The sequence below is a fragment of the Cryptomeria japonica genome, chromosome 2 (genome assembly GCF_030272615.1).
Source record: "Cryptomeria japonica chromosome 2, Sugi_1.0, whole genome shotgun sequence".
Classification (NCBI taxonomy): Eukaryota; Viridiplantae; Streptophyta; class Pinopsida; order Cupressales; family Cupressaceae; genus Cryptomeria; species Cryptomeria japonica.
In genome coordinates, this window is record NC_081406.1 from 643,038,067 (window position 1) to 643,053,654 (window position 15,588).

The following is a 15,588-nucleotide window of genomic DNA, read 5'->3' on the forward strand; positions in this document are numbered from 1 at the left end:
TGCATTGCTTAAAATATTTCGTTTTTTATTGTTTAATTGTGTAGGTGGATTGTTATTCTAGACTTAGAGATTATATGTACAACACATGCTACAGTTGAAGAACCAATTTTCCTTTGTGTAAAACAGGAAGACGTTGTAGTGCAAACTACGCCTCCTCTATGTGATGCAAGTACCAAGCCAAGCACATCCACAAAATGTTAGGGTTCCGAGCAACAGAGATCATTTTTTGGGGTCAAGACACCTCAAAACATGGGTAGCGCACCTATGACGATAAAAAATTTGAATCCCTACCAACCAAACTGGTCCATCAAGGGTCGTGTCCTAGTGAAGAAGGACATCTATCACTATAATACAACAAAAGCAAGTGGTGATGTTTTTAGCTTTGACATTGTAGACAGAGAAGGCACTGAAACACGTGTTACGTGTTTCAATGAACTTGCAAAAACCCATTATGATAACATCCAAGTTAGAGTGACATACACATTATCTGGGGGAGCAATCAAGCCAACCAAAAAAATTTACAACAAACTCAATAGTGGACTAGAAATAACCTTGGTAGATAATTCAAAGTTTACTGCCTGCAATGATGACTCTTCTATAACCAAGCATAGATACGCCTTCACAGCTCTGGATCAAGTGGCTACCATAAATAACAACTCAACCATTGACGTTATTGGAATTGTCATTAGTGTTGATCCGAGCTCAACAATACATAAAAGAGATGGTACATAGGTTCCTAGGCGTACCATTAAGTTAGTCGACATGACTCGAACAACCATCGATGTTACACTATGGGCGCAATGGTAGAAAAGGAAGGTACTGAACTTGAACAAAGGCATTCTTTACAAGAAACAACTACTCTTGCTATCAAGAATGGTCATGTATGTGAATTCAATGGAAAGGTAATAGGTACAACATTTAATACAAGCCTCACCATAGACCCTCTGATAGAGGAATTGGCCCAACTAAAAGATTGGTACAACCAAAATGTTCACACTGAACAAGGAATTTTGCATCAACTTGTTGCACCAGCTCCCGCCCCTCCAAGAATGACGATTAGTGAACTTCGGGCACATGCATCAAATTCAGAGTAATCAAATTTAGAGTAACCGTTCTATTGCATTCTAAAGGCAACGATACAACAGATAAAATCTAAGTCATTTTGCTACAAAGCATGTCCCACCCAAGTAAATGGAAAACCATGTAAGAAACGATTAGATGAGACCTAAGAAGGAACCTAGTATTGTTCAAAATGTAACATGACCTTGTCTAAATGTAACTACAGATACATCCTCCAGACAAACCTGTAGGATCACACAAATACAATATGGGTAATTGCATTTGATGAACGGGCAATAGAACTCATGGGTATGCCTGCAAAAACATTATAATGCTTCAATCCGATGATAATGCTAAGCAAAGCACCACAGATGTCATAAAAAACGTAATGTCTAATCAGTTCCTCTTAAACCTAACATGAGAAATGAAACATACAATAATGAAGAAGGGTTGAAGGTTGCCATCACCAATGCAAAGCAGCTAGATTTTGCCTCAGAGAGCAGTATACTTCTGGAAAAAATAAAAGAAATGTGTACTAATGCAAGCCTCTAGCATTAAGGGCAGCACACAGTTGTAAATAAAGCCACTTGTAAATACACACAGTTGTAAATATAGATAGTTGTAAATACAGACAATGAGAATCAATGTATAGTTGTAAACAGTGTGAAAATGTAATTTACTGTGTGTGCACGCATGTGTGCACTTATGTTTGTCTCACGATGTGTATGCATTGTAAATTGATAAATCATGAATGCCAATACCTATTTTGGGCTTGATATTGTATGGATTTTGTAAGGAGTTTGAGATTATATAGGAAAAATATGGGTTTACCAATGTGTACAATTCATTCAACCTTGTCTGAGAATATTTTTGTGCAATACATGCTACATGCTGAGTTCAAACTTGCGTTGTGGAGGAATGTCAACTTGCATGAATGACATGCTTTGATATGTCTTGTACTGCAATCATTTTGGCATACCATGCAAAGTAAATTTGTTTATTAAATTGAAATTACAGAAAAGTAGCAATAAATTATGAGGGGGAAACGTATTGCCTTGTCTTGAGCCACAGGCAAAGATGCTTGCATTTTGTTTGACTTAACTACGTTCAATACATTCACTACATATTTTAGTGCAATGTTGTTACTGTTGGATTGTCTATATTTTTGCTTTATTTACATTTATTTAAATCTATGAAAGCTTATTTGCATTCAAAAGAACTGAAAATAATCCCAAATTGAGATGTGTAACTTCCAAAACTCTTGCAAATATCTTACTGGTTCTTAATTTGAGTATTAAACTGAGGATCTCTCTCTGATTTCTCTCGCTACTATTAACTTACTTCTTTCCAAAGAGATATTTTATTTGAGTTTCTTATTATGTTATCAATTTCCAATCATTTTGAAATATAGATTTTCTTATTACACTAAAATGTTTGCTGCCAGAATGAATATATCATTACTTCCAGTATTTGTAATTAATTCAAAAGACATGCATTTAGATGGTTTATGTGTCTTTGGGTAAAAAGACTTTCATTTACGTTTCTAATTGTCAAATGGACTTTATCTTATTATAATTCGAGACAGTCAATAAATTTCAGTACGTTGAATTGCAATTTACTTTCAGCACTATTTCCATGTTCTTCAATACATGCTTCCTTCCTTTTGTATTCTGAGCTCAATTTCTTTGTCCATTCCAATATGCAATGTTCCATTCATATTATATTGTAATGTTTCTATTTGGTGCAAAGCTTGCTTGTGAAGGTGTTTATTTTTTACCCGTTGAATATTGCAATCAGATTGCTGCCTCCAGTGCTCAGGGGAAGACCAATCACCCTAACCATGCTTTTCCCACTGAATACTGCAATCAAATAGCTGACTCAAGTGCTCAAGAAACCACCAATCACCTTAAACAAATGCAAGATCAAAAAGAACAAAATTGAAAAAGAAGCCAAACATATTATGCCATTCATAAGGAGCAAATTGCTATACGTAGGCATTTGAGAATTAAAAAACAAAATGAAACTAACCCTGTGAACGGAAAATTTGCAAATGTGACAAATCCTCAAGCCCACCAAAAACTACAAGTACAAGAACAATATCAAACAAAGCAAACAAAGGGGTTGAATGCTAATGCTAGATTCATAATAGCAATGAAAAGCTTTCGTAGGAAAATAGATGTGCTTTCTAACTTAGAAATATGTAACATATGCAAAGAGTCATACCCAGGTATGCTTTCACACTCATCATGCCAAACCCCTACCTATAGGAGATGCATTAATGAAAAGGGTGTACATCGGTTCTCACTACACAATAACATAGACCGAGGGGATCAACCTATTATGTTGAAGATATTAACGCAAGTAGAAGAAATGCTCATTGCTAGAGTGAACCCGATATTACAAGTTACCCATACTATTGGAGGCCAATATAAATACAACGGTCATACAATTAGCTTCCCACAAGACATACAAAACATTGCAACTGTGCTCGTACGTAAATTGGGAGACATAGATGTTCTTATAGTTTGCAGACCCCCAGGCTCAAGGAAACTACTATGATTGTTACGTAAGTAGGGGTCGTGTTATGGATGCATTGCAATACAAAGTGAAATATGACCCATACTATAAAGATGTGTCAATAAATTATAACAATCTAAACCAAATCCCCGAGGAAAGAACAGGCGTATCAAGCATGCTTCATACCATTGAAGCAAACGATGATGTAATGGTAACAAATAGTGAAGACATTGATGAAGACCAAGATGAGGGCACGATAACCAATTCGTCATCATTTATATTACACCATGAGAGGAACCGGACCATATTGGAACAAGTGTCAATTAGAATTAACAAACATGATAAACCAAACAGGATCTCTTGTCCTCTTCTTCACACTAAGCGCAGCCAATACAAAGTGGCCAGACCTCCAACAACTCCTCACAAATAATATGGAGCTTTCCATGCATTCAAATAAGCACCATCTTGAAAATGTTATTAATAACCTGCATATAACATCATTATACCTACATCAGAGATTCACCATATTCCATGAATGTTATTGAGAAACTCCTTGGTGTGACGGATTATTGGTACAGATATGAATGGCAACACCGAGGAACCGCACACGTTCATGGGTTTCTGTGGCTCCAAGATGCGCCAGACATGGACAAGCTAGATTGGGAAAATGACGAAGATGTCGATAAAGCAAAAAAAAATTGATAAGTACGTAAGCGCTTGGAACCCTTGTGAAGCAACACAAAGGAACAACTAGATATACTGATCTTCATGTGACAATCCATGCCTCCTAAACACAATAGACATAATAGCCACAAATCCATTGAATGATTATGAAGAGCTAGTGAACCACGTGCAAAGACACACAAAATGCAGAGAGAGCACATGCTTAGGAAAGAAGGGTAGAAAACTAGAATGTCGATATAAAGCTCCATGGAAAGAACAACGTACCTCTATCTTATTTTGCGATGAAACGGGCGCAAAGAAATATGAACTTGCAAGAAACGATGATAGACTCAACATCCACAACCCCGAAATGATTTCAATATGGAGAGCTAATATCGATTGTCAACCTGTCATATCACGCGAACTTGTACTGAAATACATTGCCAAATATGCACCAAAAGCAGAGAGAACATCTAAAAGTTGTACTGATATGCTAACAAGAATATCCAAAACTCAAAAAAGAGATGACCCAGCAGTAGTAGCATATCGAAGATTCATGACAGAGATTGTAGCAGAGCGTGACATTGGTGCGCAAGAAACTTGCCATATGCTGCAAAAATTACCCCTTGTTTGTAACAAACCATTTACAACTTTAAATGTTGGACGGAAAGTGCTACACCGATTAACTAAAACACAAAATGAGACTATCGTAGAAAACAGTTACATACGCTCCTATATGGGCCACCCTCCAGAGCTAGAGACAATCACATTACTTGAATCTGCAAGATCTTACACCTACATTCCAAGTCGTAAATCATGCAAATGGAAAGAGAGAACAATACAAGCCATTGTTAACGTTTACCCAAAATTCCACATTATACCCAACGAAGAGTCAGAACATTTTGAAACATTTTGCTGGAGTGAATTACTCCTATATAAACACTTTTGAAATATTACGACTGATATAGGAGTTACCAAGGACACAATAATCGCCAATTGGCATCAAATGCATGTAAACAAATATGATGTATGGCATATCATCCGACACATCGAAGAAAATGCTAGCCCCCAAGAAGATGAAAACAGCGAAGACAAAACGAATAAAACTACCACATCAGAGATGAACGAGTGGGAACTACTTTCAAGAATGAGGCATACAGTCAACAACAATTTGGACGAACTTGAATTACTAGGCCAACGTGAATTTGACACCAACTATAATTGGGCTGAAACCAAAATACCACATGAATTGCACGATGTTGCATCACAATTTACAAATATAAAGAAAATAGCCACCCAAGACGAATATGTACCAACAAGAAAGTATACACCCACCAATACCCTGTCAACAGAACAAGAGAATGTTGTTTCAGTAGTCTCAAATCATAACACTAGTGTGTTCAACAAACCATTACACATGATCATACAAGGAACTGCGGGTACAGGAAAATCATACTTGATCACTTGTATAAAAAATATGTTACACAAAAATTCACCATAACAAAAAAACCCAATACTCGTACCAGCTCCTATTGGAATTGTTGCATTTAACATTCATGCGACAACTATTCATTCAACACTATGAATCCCCATCAAAGAAATGCAACCACTACATGGCCAATCACTAACAATGTTCCAAGAAAAGTTAAAGGACATAAGATACACACTCATTGAAGAGATGAGCTTTATAGGTCCGAAACTATTGTTGAAAAAAAATAGCCGACTTCGTGAAGCTTTCCCTCATCATAAACATTCATACTTTGGAGGCGTATCTATGATTTTCATTGGAGACCTCGCCCAACTACCACCTATAATGGATAAACCAATATACACATCGCATTCAAATGCCATAACACTTTGGAACCAATTCACAACAATTATCACCCTAAAAACGATGTTTTGCCAACAAGGGGAATCTCTAAAGCAATCACAATTCTGCCAAACACTACTAAACATACGTAGTGCACACCCGACCCAAGAAGATTGGCAGAGCTTGATGACACGAACAAAAGACCAACTATCGCCAACTATGAATAAGCAATTTGATACTACAGTCCACCTCTTTGCTACTAGTGATATGGTAAGCCTTCACAATAAACGAATGCTAAAGGAATTAAATAATCCAATTGCAATAAGTAGAGCTACAACAACTACAAGCAAAATAGCTATTGACGTTGACAACGAACAACTTGAAAAGCAAGTCCTACTCTCACCAGGCCAGCGAATAATGCTCACAACTAACATATGGACACAAACAGGACTTGTCAATGGAGCTCTTGGTAAGATAATTGAAATAATTTATAGATCTGATTCCAAGCCACCTGACATACCAATGTATATCATGGTCAAATTTGATAACTATAGTGGTTCCCAGTGGCACCCAAACGACCCCAAACTTGTACCCATAACACCAATATCACTAGGCAACCTTAGGCAATTACCAATAAAAATGGCATGGGCTATGACCATACATAAAGCTCAAGGTTTAAAACTACAGAAGGCAACCATCAATATCGGTGCAACAAAAAGACAAGGTCTAACATTTACTACAGTCTCCAGAGTGAAATGCTTAGAAGATGTCCGGATTGACCAAGCATTCTCGTACGAGCGGTATGCAAAAATGGAAAACAATCCATACACAGTACTAAGGAAAAAGGAAGAAGCTCGACTACAACAAGTGTCCAGATAAAAAAAAGTATGCTTCGTGAATCACTTTCAGATAATTATGCACTGCTTTAGCTGAGGCAAATAGCAAAACTCCTGTAGTAACAAGAATATTTGCGCACGTTGCTTAGGGTTTGTTTATCTTGTAGGTGTCATCGGTTTTGGTCAATAAAAATTTTCATTCAAATATTTGCATTCATCAATCTACAACTTTTCGACAGGTTAGAATATATCTGCACATGAAATGTTGTTAGACTATTGTATGTTATTTTGTATTTTTGGACTTGACGTACCTTTCTGAAAATTGAAAGTTTGCAACACTGCAGTGTGCTGGTTCAAGTTGAAATAAACACATGCATATCACACAGCTAGTGGGATTTTTGGTAAGCAACAAGTGATAAATGTTTGTTTGGCTACTCTTTCTCCAGCTACCTCTTTCATTGGAATATTACACCCCTGATTTCATGAATGTGCTCTACTTTGTGCTCGCTTCTCAGACAACTGATAGTAATGGGGTTTGAGAATTAATTTGCTTGTAGAACAATGTTGTGGATCATGAGGAAATTTGAAAACTTTAATTCGATTTATTTTTCCAGTAAGTGGGATTTGAATGCTATTGAAATTCATAGTAACTAGCCAGAATACTTTGTTATTTTTACCATCATTAGACTAAGAAAAGTGTTAATTGTTTATTTTTTTTATCAACATGAAATGTTGTTAGACTATTGTATGTTATTTTGTATTTTTGGCTGGTTCAAGTTGAAATAAACACGTGCATATCAGACAGCCAGTGGGATTTTTGGTAAGCAACAAGTGATAAATGTCCGTTTGGCTACTCTTTCTCCAACTACCTCTTTCATTGGAATATTACACCTCTGATTTCATGAATGTGCTCTACTTTGTGCTCGCTTCGTAGAATACTTTGTTATTTTTACCATCATTAGACTGAGAAAAGTGTTAATTGTGTTTTTTTTAATCAGTGTTCAATGGATATGTAAAGAATAGAACGTCTTTTCCTTTATTTGTCAGACCAGGTACCCCCCACAAAATTCAAACACCTGCACATAAAGAAACTTTAAAAGTTGGAAGTTTTATCTACTCGAAGGTAAAGGTATGTTTCTTATAATTTACCACTGTCGTAATCTTTGCTTGATTATATCTAAAAAATTACCTTTGAATGAACCACAATTTTCGTTTAATGATAAAATCTGCTTATGCATTCTATTTCACTCAACGTTTATGGTGTGACATTAATGGCACATTCTATTTCACTCAACGTTGTATTTTTAATTTACCTTAATACATTTGAGGGCTTTGCTACTGATGGAATTCTAATTTCTTTTAATTTAGTGAAAGTTATGATTTGACAGCTTCACTTAGACGTTAATAGCTTTAAATTAAACAAATTAAATGTCCATGCAGGATGACAAAGCTAGAGTTATCCAGACGTTACTGTTTGTAGCGGACAGTACAAAGAGTATGTTGTTAAAGTTGCTCTTTATTTTTATTACTTTTACGTCACAGTTTTCTTTGCAGCAGCATGAGTGGAAATAAATTTCATTCAATTTTTAAATGGAATATTAATTATGACTTTATTTTGCTTGTATACAGTGTAAGATAATAGGAATCCAATGACAGCCGTTCTTGTTGCTGAAATGGTAATAAGTTTAACTAAGGTGCCTCGTTTGATGGATTGGATATCTTTCCTGTAACAGTTTGAGAACATACTGTAGATAATTTTGTTATCTGTCAACATTTTTATTTCAGTTTTTTATATATAGATTTGAATAAGTCATTTTTTAATTTGAAGGTACCTGATAGTTTTGAATGTGGGTTGGGCTTATTTTGTGACTATTTAGCTTCTTTGGAAAATTGGTTGACTATATCTGGAGAGTGGAAACTAGTCCTAATTTGGGAGTTTTTAATTTGTTCTGAATGCAGGAGTTGACCTTCCTCTTGATTATGTCCACGCAGCACATTAATTTGCTCCTTTGTGAATAATTTGGTTCATATGTACCATACCTTAACAAAAGACTAAAACAATCATGAAACAATTTGTTGAGAAGAACAAACTTTTTTAGTTTTAAGCATGGGAGTCACTAAAGGTTCTGAAATCTTTGGTGGACACCAAGTTGCTTTTTTAGTAGTAGGATTGTCAAGTTTGTGCACATCTCAAGAATGGAGAGCCACAGGATTGTATTGTTTGGATCATCCTGTATTCTTTATGAATAATCAGACTGATGAAATTGTAAGTTATATGTGGCATCAATTTTGATGTTATCTTGCAAATATACAAGATAGATAATTTGCTTCTAATATCTGTTTTAAGTTTTTAATAGGGCATTGGTTTGGATTCTGTTTAATTTATGTATCTTATCTGATCCATAGGTTACAAAATTCTTTCGGGTTTCATCACTTTACAATCTATAAGGCTTGACATTATTGAGTTGATGTTGCTCTCCTCACGTTTTTAAGTCCACTTTCTGCAGTTCCTCTAATAACTCTTGTGGGGCTTGGGCTCTATGAACTTGGCTTCCCTAATATTCAGCTAGAATGAATACTACTTAAGCGAAACGTCATTTTGTTTCAGTGATAGTTAATTCATATAATCCTTAATTCAGGATCATTGATGGGTTACATGATTGTGTAACTCCCAAATCTAGGATTAGCCACTTTTGTGAATGTTCGTACTCCATAATTTTTTATCTTCGAAGGGAAAAGAACCAAGAGATAACAGCAACAGGTCTAATTGCTATCGGCAGTACAAATTGGACCTTTTTCAGGTCCAACCGCTAGTTATATGACACTTGTGTATCCCCAGAGTGATATATTGTAACAAAATTCTGAAAAAAATAATTATGATAATTTGCAAGTAACCATCACTAGGTTTAACAATCCAATCTAAATCAGATCATGATTTTTTAACCGTATTTGAGCACAAATCTCTAGAGAACAAAAGAAGCAAAAACTCACAATTTAATCCCAATTTGGCATGAAATTTTAAAACAGCATATTTTTCCACAATTATTAATTATACAGATTTTTTAATTGCCTGAATTTTTCCAAGTCAACCAAAAGAAAGATTTTTATATATACACATAACAAAGACATAATAGTTGGAGCTGTTGAAAAAAACTTCTGCATGTGTAATAGATACCTATCATACTCACAGAAATAGTCAGTAGCATTCGTGTCATACATATTTAGTATATTTAATTGTAAGCAAATCATTCCCAAACTGAAAGCAATCAATGAAATACAGCATATGAAATGTATTTGGAAAGGGAAAGCATTAGGTTTTAGCCAGCATCAGTGGACCGAGAGCTTTATAGACAAAATTAAAAACACAATTTGCAACACTACAAAATAACAAATGTCCATCAAAGCACAGTATCCGGAATAGACCAAGCAGCTGCAGCGAACAATATATCTGTAGTTCTCTAGTACTTTATATCACATATATGATGCTCAATTGGAAAAACATCTACTCACCTATGTTCAAACCTCTATAAACATATCATTTGAATACGATATCACTTTGCACTAATTTCATTAGTAGTATCCTTCTTCATTAGCAGGTCTCTATATAGCTGTGAAAGAAATAATTCTCCCATTGTGTTGACAGCATCTCTGTCATCATCTTCAATTTCTTCTCAGCAAGGATAACATGAATCACTCTTTCAGTTTCTGCCCACCAGTATTATATTTATATTTCCATACCCGTTTGCATTCACTGAATCCTTTGATTGGTAATCCAGTGCCCTTGTTGGAAGAAAGAAAAAACTTACAGCCCACTCTTGTTCTCTGCACATTGACTCAAACTCATCCAGTGTTCCTCATGCCTGCAGCTATGCCATTGATGGTGATGAGTAATGCATCACGAAGTTTAGGATTGCTTACATCTTGTCGGAGGCGATTTAATATTTCCACTTGTATCATATTTATAGGATTTAAAAAAGGAAGTCTGCTTTCAATCAACCGCTTCAGACTTTTGTTATTCTCAGAGAGTTTTTCATGGCCACTAACAAGCAGCACATAATTTTCCGTCTTACAAAAGTTTTCTCGCAACTCTTCACCTAGTTTTTGTCTGCATGGAGATACTAGAACTTCATCATAGTGCTTAGCAATGGGAATATCTGCCTTTGCAAGAACCATTTCAATTAAATCAATTGTGGATTGGAAAAATGGCCATTCTCTGTACATGGCTTGTAGTTCTTCTTTATATCCTTTTGCATATGCAGCTTCAAGGCCTGCTCCTATACCAAGCCATGCAGGCAATACAAATCTAGTTTGAGTCCATGCAAATATCCAAGGAATTGCCCGGAGATGCCCAATGGCCGAAGATTGTTTGCGCCTTGTTGGTCGGCTTCCAATATTTAGGTTACCCAGCTCTGCTTCTGGAGTGGCTTCATGGAAATACTGTAAAAACTGTTCATTTTCATAGACAATGCTTCGATAATGTTTGCTACTTATTTCTGATATCTCTTCCATTACCTTCCGCCAGTCTGCACAACGAGGTGAATCAGGGGGGTGTAAAGTTGCAATCAAAACAGCAGTTGTGTAGATTTCTAGTTGGCGCACTGCCGTTTGTGCCAAGCCAAACTTTGCCTGGACCATCTCTCCCTGCTCAGTGGATCTTAGAGTTCCCTGTGTAAAATATGAACCTCTCAGTCCAACGGCAAGAAACATTTAGATTGTCTCTATTATGGGTAAATACAAGTTTTGTAATAAAATACCATGACAGAACCAGGTGGTTGCGATTGAATGGCAAGATATGTTGGTCCACCACCACGACCAATACTTCCTCCACGACCATGAAAAAGTGTAACTTTAATCTGAAATTCTTTGCAAGCAGCTACAACATCCTCCTGTGCTTTATATAATTCCCAGGCTGCAGCAAAACGCCCTGCATCTTTACCTGAATCGGAGTAACCAACCATGACCTGCAAGCAGGAATCCATGTCCATCAAACCAGAGGCCAACAGTATAAAACTATAATTTGTTTGTACTCAAACTACCTCTTGATGCCCGTTATGATTTGCAATAATGTGGTCTCGGTACCAATCTGATGATAATAACTTCCGAATTACTGACCCAGCTCCTCTCAAGTCTTTCACAGTTTCAAATAGAGGCACAACGCGCAAGCTGACAAATGACAACTAATGATTACATGTGTACAAGAAATCCATTAAAAAGTGAGTAATGTTTGCAAATGTTTTAGAACCGAAGATATGCAAATTCAGATCCCTACATTTTGTGAGGACAAGGTGTTCCCATCTCTCCACTCACTGCTAGACGTGCATCTTTCTGTAGTAGCTCAACAGCAAGAATATCACTGGCCTGTCATTCATTTCCAAGAATCTGTGAAAAAATAATCTCTTGTTTTTTCTCTTTGAAGGTTTATGGCCCAGAATTATGGCCAATATTTTGAAAGGTAATTCATCGATCCACGAGTCATGCTATTCAATACTTGAGCTAATTAAATTTAGAATCTCTCTTATACCAACATTGTGAATAAGATAGAGCCAGCTTCCAGTTCTAGGGCATCTTAAGAAGGTGATTTTTTCATTGTGAAAATATATAACAAGAAACTATGACACGTTTTAAAGGCACCGATGATTACCTTTGAGGCCATTGAAATAACATACGCTCCAAGGGATTCACTGCCTAATTCTGCAGCCACACGAAATGTATCTAAAACCTCTCTCACGTCAGAGGAGACCTGCAACAAAAGATTATGGAATGTTCATCATATCATACCTGCCAAAATAATCAATTAAATATAAATTGAGCATAATCTTAAAGACTGCATAGCTTCATAACTTGTGATTAACCACAGCATTCACACAAATCACAAATGGGAAATGATTAGTCAGCCTGAAGAAGCCTATATGTAATGTCCCCTATTTGTGAATGCCCTAATTTAGCCCTACATCACAATTAAGAGTAGGATTAGAAATATTTCTCACCCAATTGAAACCCTGCAAAACAGGTTAGAAACCATTTACAACAATAATCCATAAAACAGATCTCTTAGTTAGGAATCATCAAAAGCATATATTAGAAATATAAATTTAATCACAAGATATCTTAAATCTATTTGAGAAAGCTCAACCATAGAAGAGCTAGGATAAGGTGACTCGATAGGGTTCCCTAGAGATCCTCTACCCTAGGCCCAAGAGCGGATATACCATCCCTCTTGGCCCCATGTGGCCCGTGCCATCCATATGAGGTGGTGTACCTAGTGAGATGTCCTATAAACCTCCCCCTTCATCTTGCCATCCATCTTCCACTTCCTATGATTGGACTTCTTAGAGTATTAACCCACCATGATAGAGGATTGAGGTGTATTTCACAATAGGATGCCCCGGAAGTCCATCCCTTCTACGCCCAAAGGCAGTACCCTTTGTACCCCCTTGGCCTCATGGGACTCCCCAATCTACTATCATGAGGTGGCGTACCTAGAAGAGGACCCCAACCCATTTCCCCTCCTTGTAATTCCTCATTGCCCCTATCATGGCTGAATATAACAATCAAGTAGGATATATAATGAGTCCTCAGCAGTCATAAACAAACATCATATTATAAACAGTCATTAACAGTCAGATATATATTATAAACAGTTATGAATGACAGCATATTATTAATCATCAATGGGCAGATAATATTCATCATATCATGCATAAAGAATTCATACCAAAACCCACAAGCATGTTCGAACTGCTGTATATTTAATTATTAGTATTCAATCTGATCTCTCTTCCTTCAATGCCCTCCTGTCCGCTGGGTGTGATCTTCTTATATCCTTCCATTGGCTGGAGGGTTGTGACTCTCTTCTAAAGTTATGACCCATTGAAGAGGAGAGTGCCTCTTCATGAATCGGGTGCCCCTTCACACTAACTTGCCCCTCTTAACAAAGTTTTCTAATTAATTATTTATTGAAGAAAATCGCTGTTGTTTAGGGGGAAACTGCCATTATTCAAGAGGGTCGACCAAGTAATGTTGCCTTAGTTTTTGTGAATCATTGCCACCTGTGACATTTGATTTCTGTCAACACGTGGTTGTGGCAGGTCCTCACACTATATGAAATTGTGAAGTCTTACTGCTGTAAGACAATTTAATCGTAGGTAAATGGATGTCAGATCGGGAGCATGACACTACAAAAGTGTGAGATGATTGAATCTATAACGTTTAAGTGACTCCTGACCATGGGTATAGTGCTCTTCTGCATGCTGGATAGCATTTCAATCACATATCAATCTTTAAGAACATGTGTATTCTCTCATTAACATTGTTCACAAGTCAAACTATAACCATTCATCATGCAATAAGCTACAAGACAAGGGACAAGCAACATTTAGAATTTGCTTAAAGGCATAAAATATGACTAAATGATATGTACCAGTACAAACATCATAGTATAAATTAGTTTTCAAAGCCCTTGAGTAACGTATTAGGAACTTACTAGCAAAATATTATTAAACAAAAGCAATACCACACCAAATAGGACATAGTGCTTCAAAAAATGTTGCAATATACTTTTATTCATTAATTAGAACAAGTATCATAGGCCTCGTTAAGGATCAAAAAATGTTGCAATATACTTTTATTCATTAATTAGAACAAGTATCATAGGCCTCGTTAAGGAGGCAACCGCCTTTAGAGAAAAAATCCAATACAAAATATGATCCAAGATGCCTCTCTACTACTTCATGCTCCAATATATAGGCTATTGAGCATTACAAAAGTGACTTATTAAGTACAACACATGGATAAAGCCATTCACTTGATAGCTCATTACACTACTACAACTTCATGTGATGCATGTGGGATAAATCCACACAACTAAATAAGAAAACTATGATTATTACAAGGCCATAATAACAATAATAGAAGTTTTGGACGTAAGGGTTCTAACATGCCCTCCCCCTTCAAAAAGTCTTGTCCTCAAGGTTTGAACTATGGAAACGATTGTTGAAGCTAGTGGAGAGGTTCCCATGTTGTCTTTTGGTTGCAACCCTTGCCACTAGACCAAAACATTTGTGACAAATTTGGTGCAAACGATGGCCCAAAATGGCTTTAGATTCAAGAATAATGGAAACTTCGTCATCCAATTAGGGAAGTGACAAGTGAATGGAAATGTGATATCCAAGGACCTTCTTCTAATAGGAGACATGGAAAGCAAGATATATCTTAGAAGACAAGGGAATATCCAACTTATAGGTGACTTCACCATGTATCATTCAGAAAGGTTCACAAAATTTGGGTACTAAATTTTGTTTTCTTGTGAGCTTCAAAGATGTCTATTTATGTGCCTGAAGGCACAAAACACTAAGTCCCTTTTAGTGAATGTGCACATGGAAAAGTGTTGATTTTCATATTGTTTCATATGATTTTGAGCTAGGACCGAGTTGTCCTTGAGATTTCAAAAAGATACTTCTAGTGGCTAAGAGTTGAATCAACAACTTATACCTTAGAACTGCCTAGAAGGTATGATGTGAGAAATGGAATACCTTGGCTATACACATCATATGGCATCATCTTGGTGGAAGAATTATAAGAGGTCTTGTACAATCATTCCACAAGGGGTAGCCATTTAGTCCAGCAAGTTTGTTGTTTCGAAGCAAATCAACACAAATAAATCTCCAATCAATTATTGGCTATCTATATTTGACCATCAAAGTG

At 36.4% G+C, this 15,588-nt stretch overlaps 2 protein-coding genes and 1 long non-coding RNA gene across 5 annotated transcripts in view; 2 read left to right on the plus strand and 1 right to left on the minus strand.

Moving 5' to 3' along the window:
- Nucleotides 1-6,268: 6,268 nt before the first annotated feature.
- LOC131054442 (uncharacterized) lies at nucleotides 6,269-6,928 on the plus strand. The gene has a single exon (XM_057988960.2). The coding sequence runs from the start codon at nucleotides 6,269-6,271 to the stop codon at nucleotides 6,926-6,928; it is 660 nt and encodes a 219-aa protein (XP_057844943.2).
- Nucleotides 6,929-7,173: 245 nt separating this feature from the next.
- On the plus strand, nucleotides 7,174-9,134 carry LOC131055723 (uncharacterized). Its single transcript, XR_009108482.2, has 5 exons — nucleotides 7,174-7,286; nucleotides 7,933-8,014; nucleotides 8,326-8,380; nucleotides 8,515-8,561; nucleotides 8,845-9,134. It is a non-coding gene; the product is annotated as an uncharacterized LOC131055723 (long non-coding RNA).
- Nucleotides 9,135-10,151: 1,017 nt separating this feature from the next.
- LOC131055025 (phosphoenolpyruvate carboxylase 4) overlaps nucleotides 10,152-15,588 on the minus strand; it is a 48,512-nt gene continuing 43,075 nt past the window's right edge. For all 3 annotated transcript variants that reach the window (XM_057989637.2, XM_057989643.2, XM_059216802.1), the window contains exons 16-20: nucleotides 12,527-12,625; nucleotides 12,155-12,243; nucleotides 11,922-12,048; nucleotides 11,640-11,846; nucleotides 10,152-11,550 (exon numbers count right to left, since the gene is read on the minus strand). In XM_057989637.2, coding sequence (XP_057845620.2) covers nucleotides 10,726-11,550; nucleotides 11,640-11,846; nucleotides 11,922-12,048; nucleotides 12,155-12,243; nucleotides 12,527-12,625 — 1,347 coding nt within the window. In that variant the 3' untranslated portion in view covers nucleotides 10,152-10,725. The remainder of the gene's footprint in view (nucleotides 11,551-11,639; nucleotides 11,847-11,921; nucleotides 12,049-12,154; nucleotides 12,244-12,526; nucleotides 12,626-15,588) is intronic.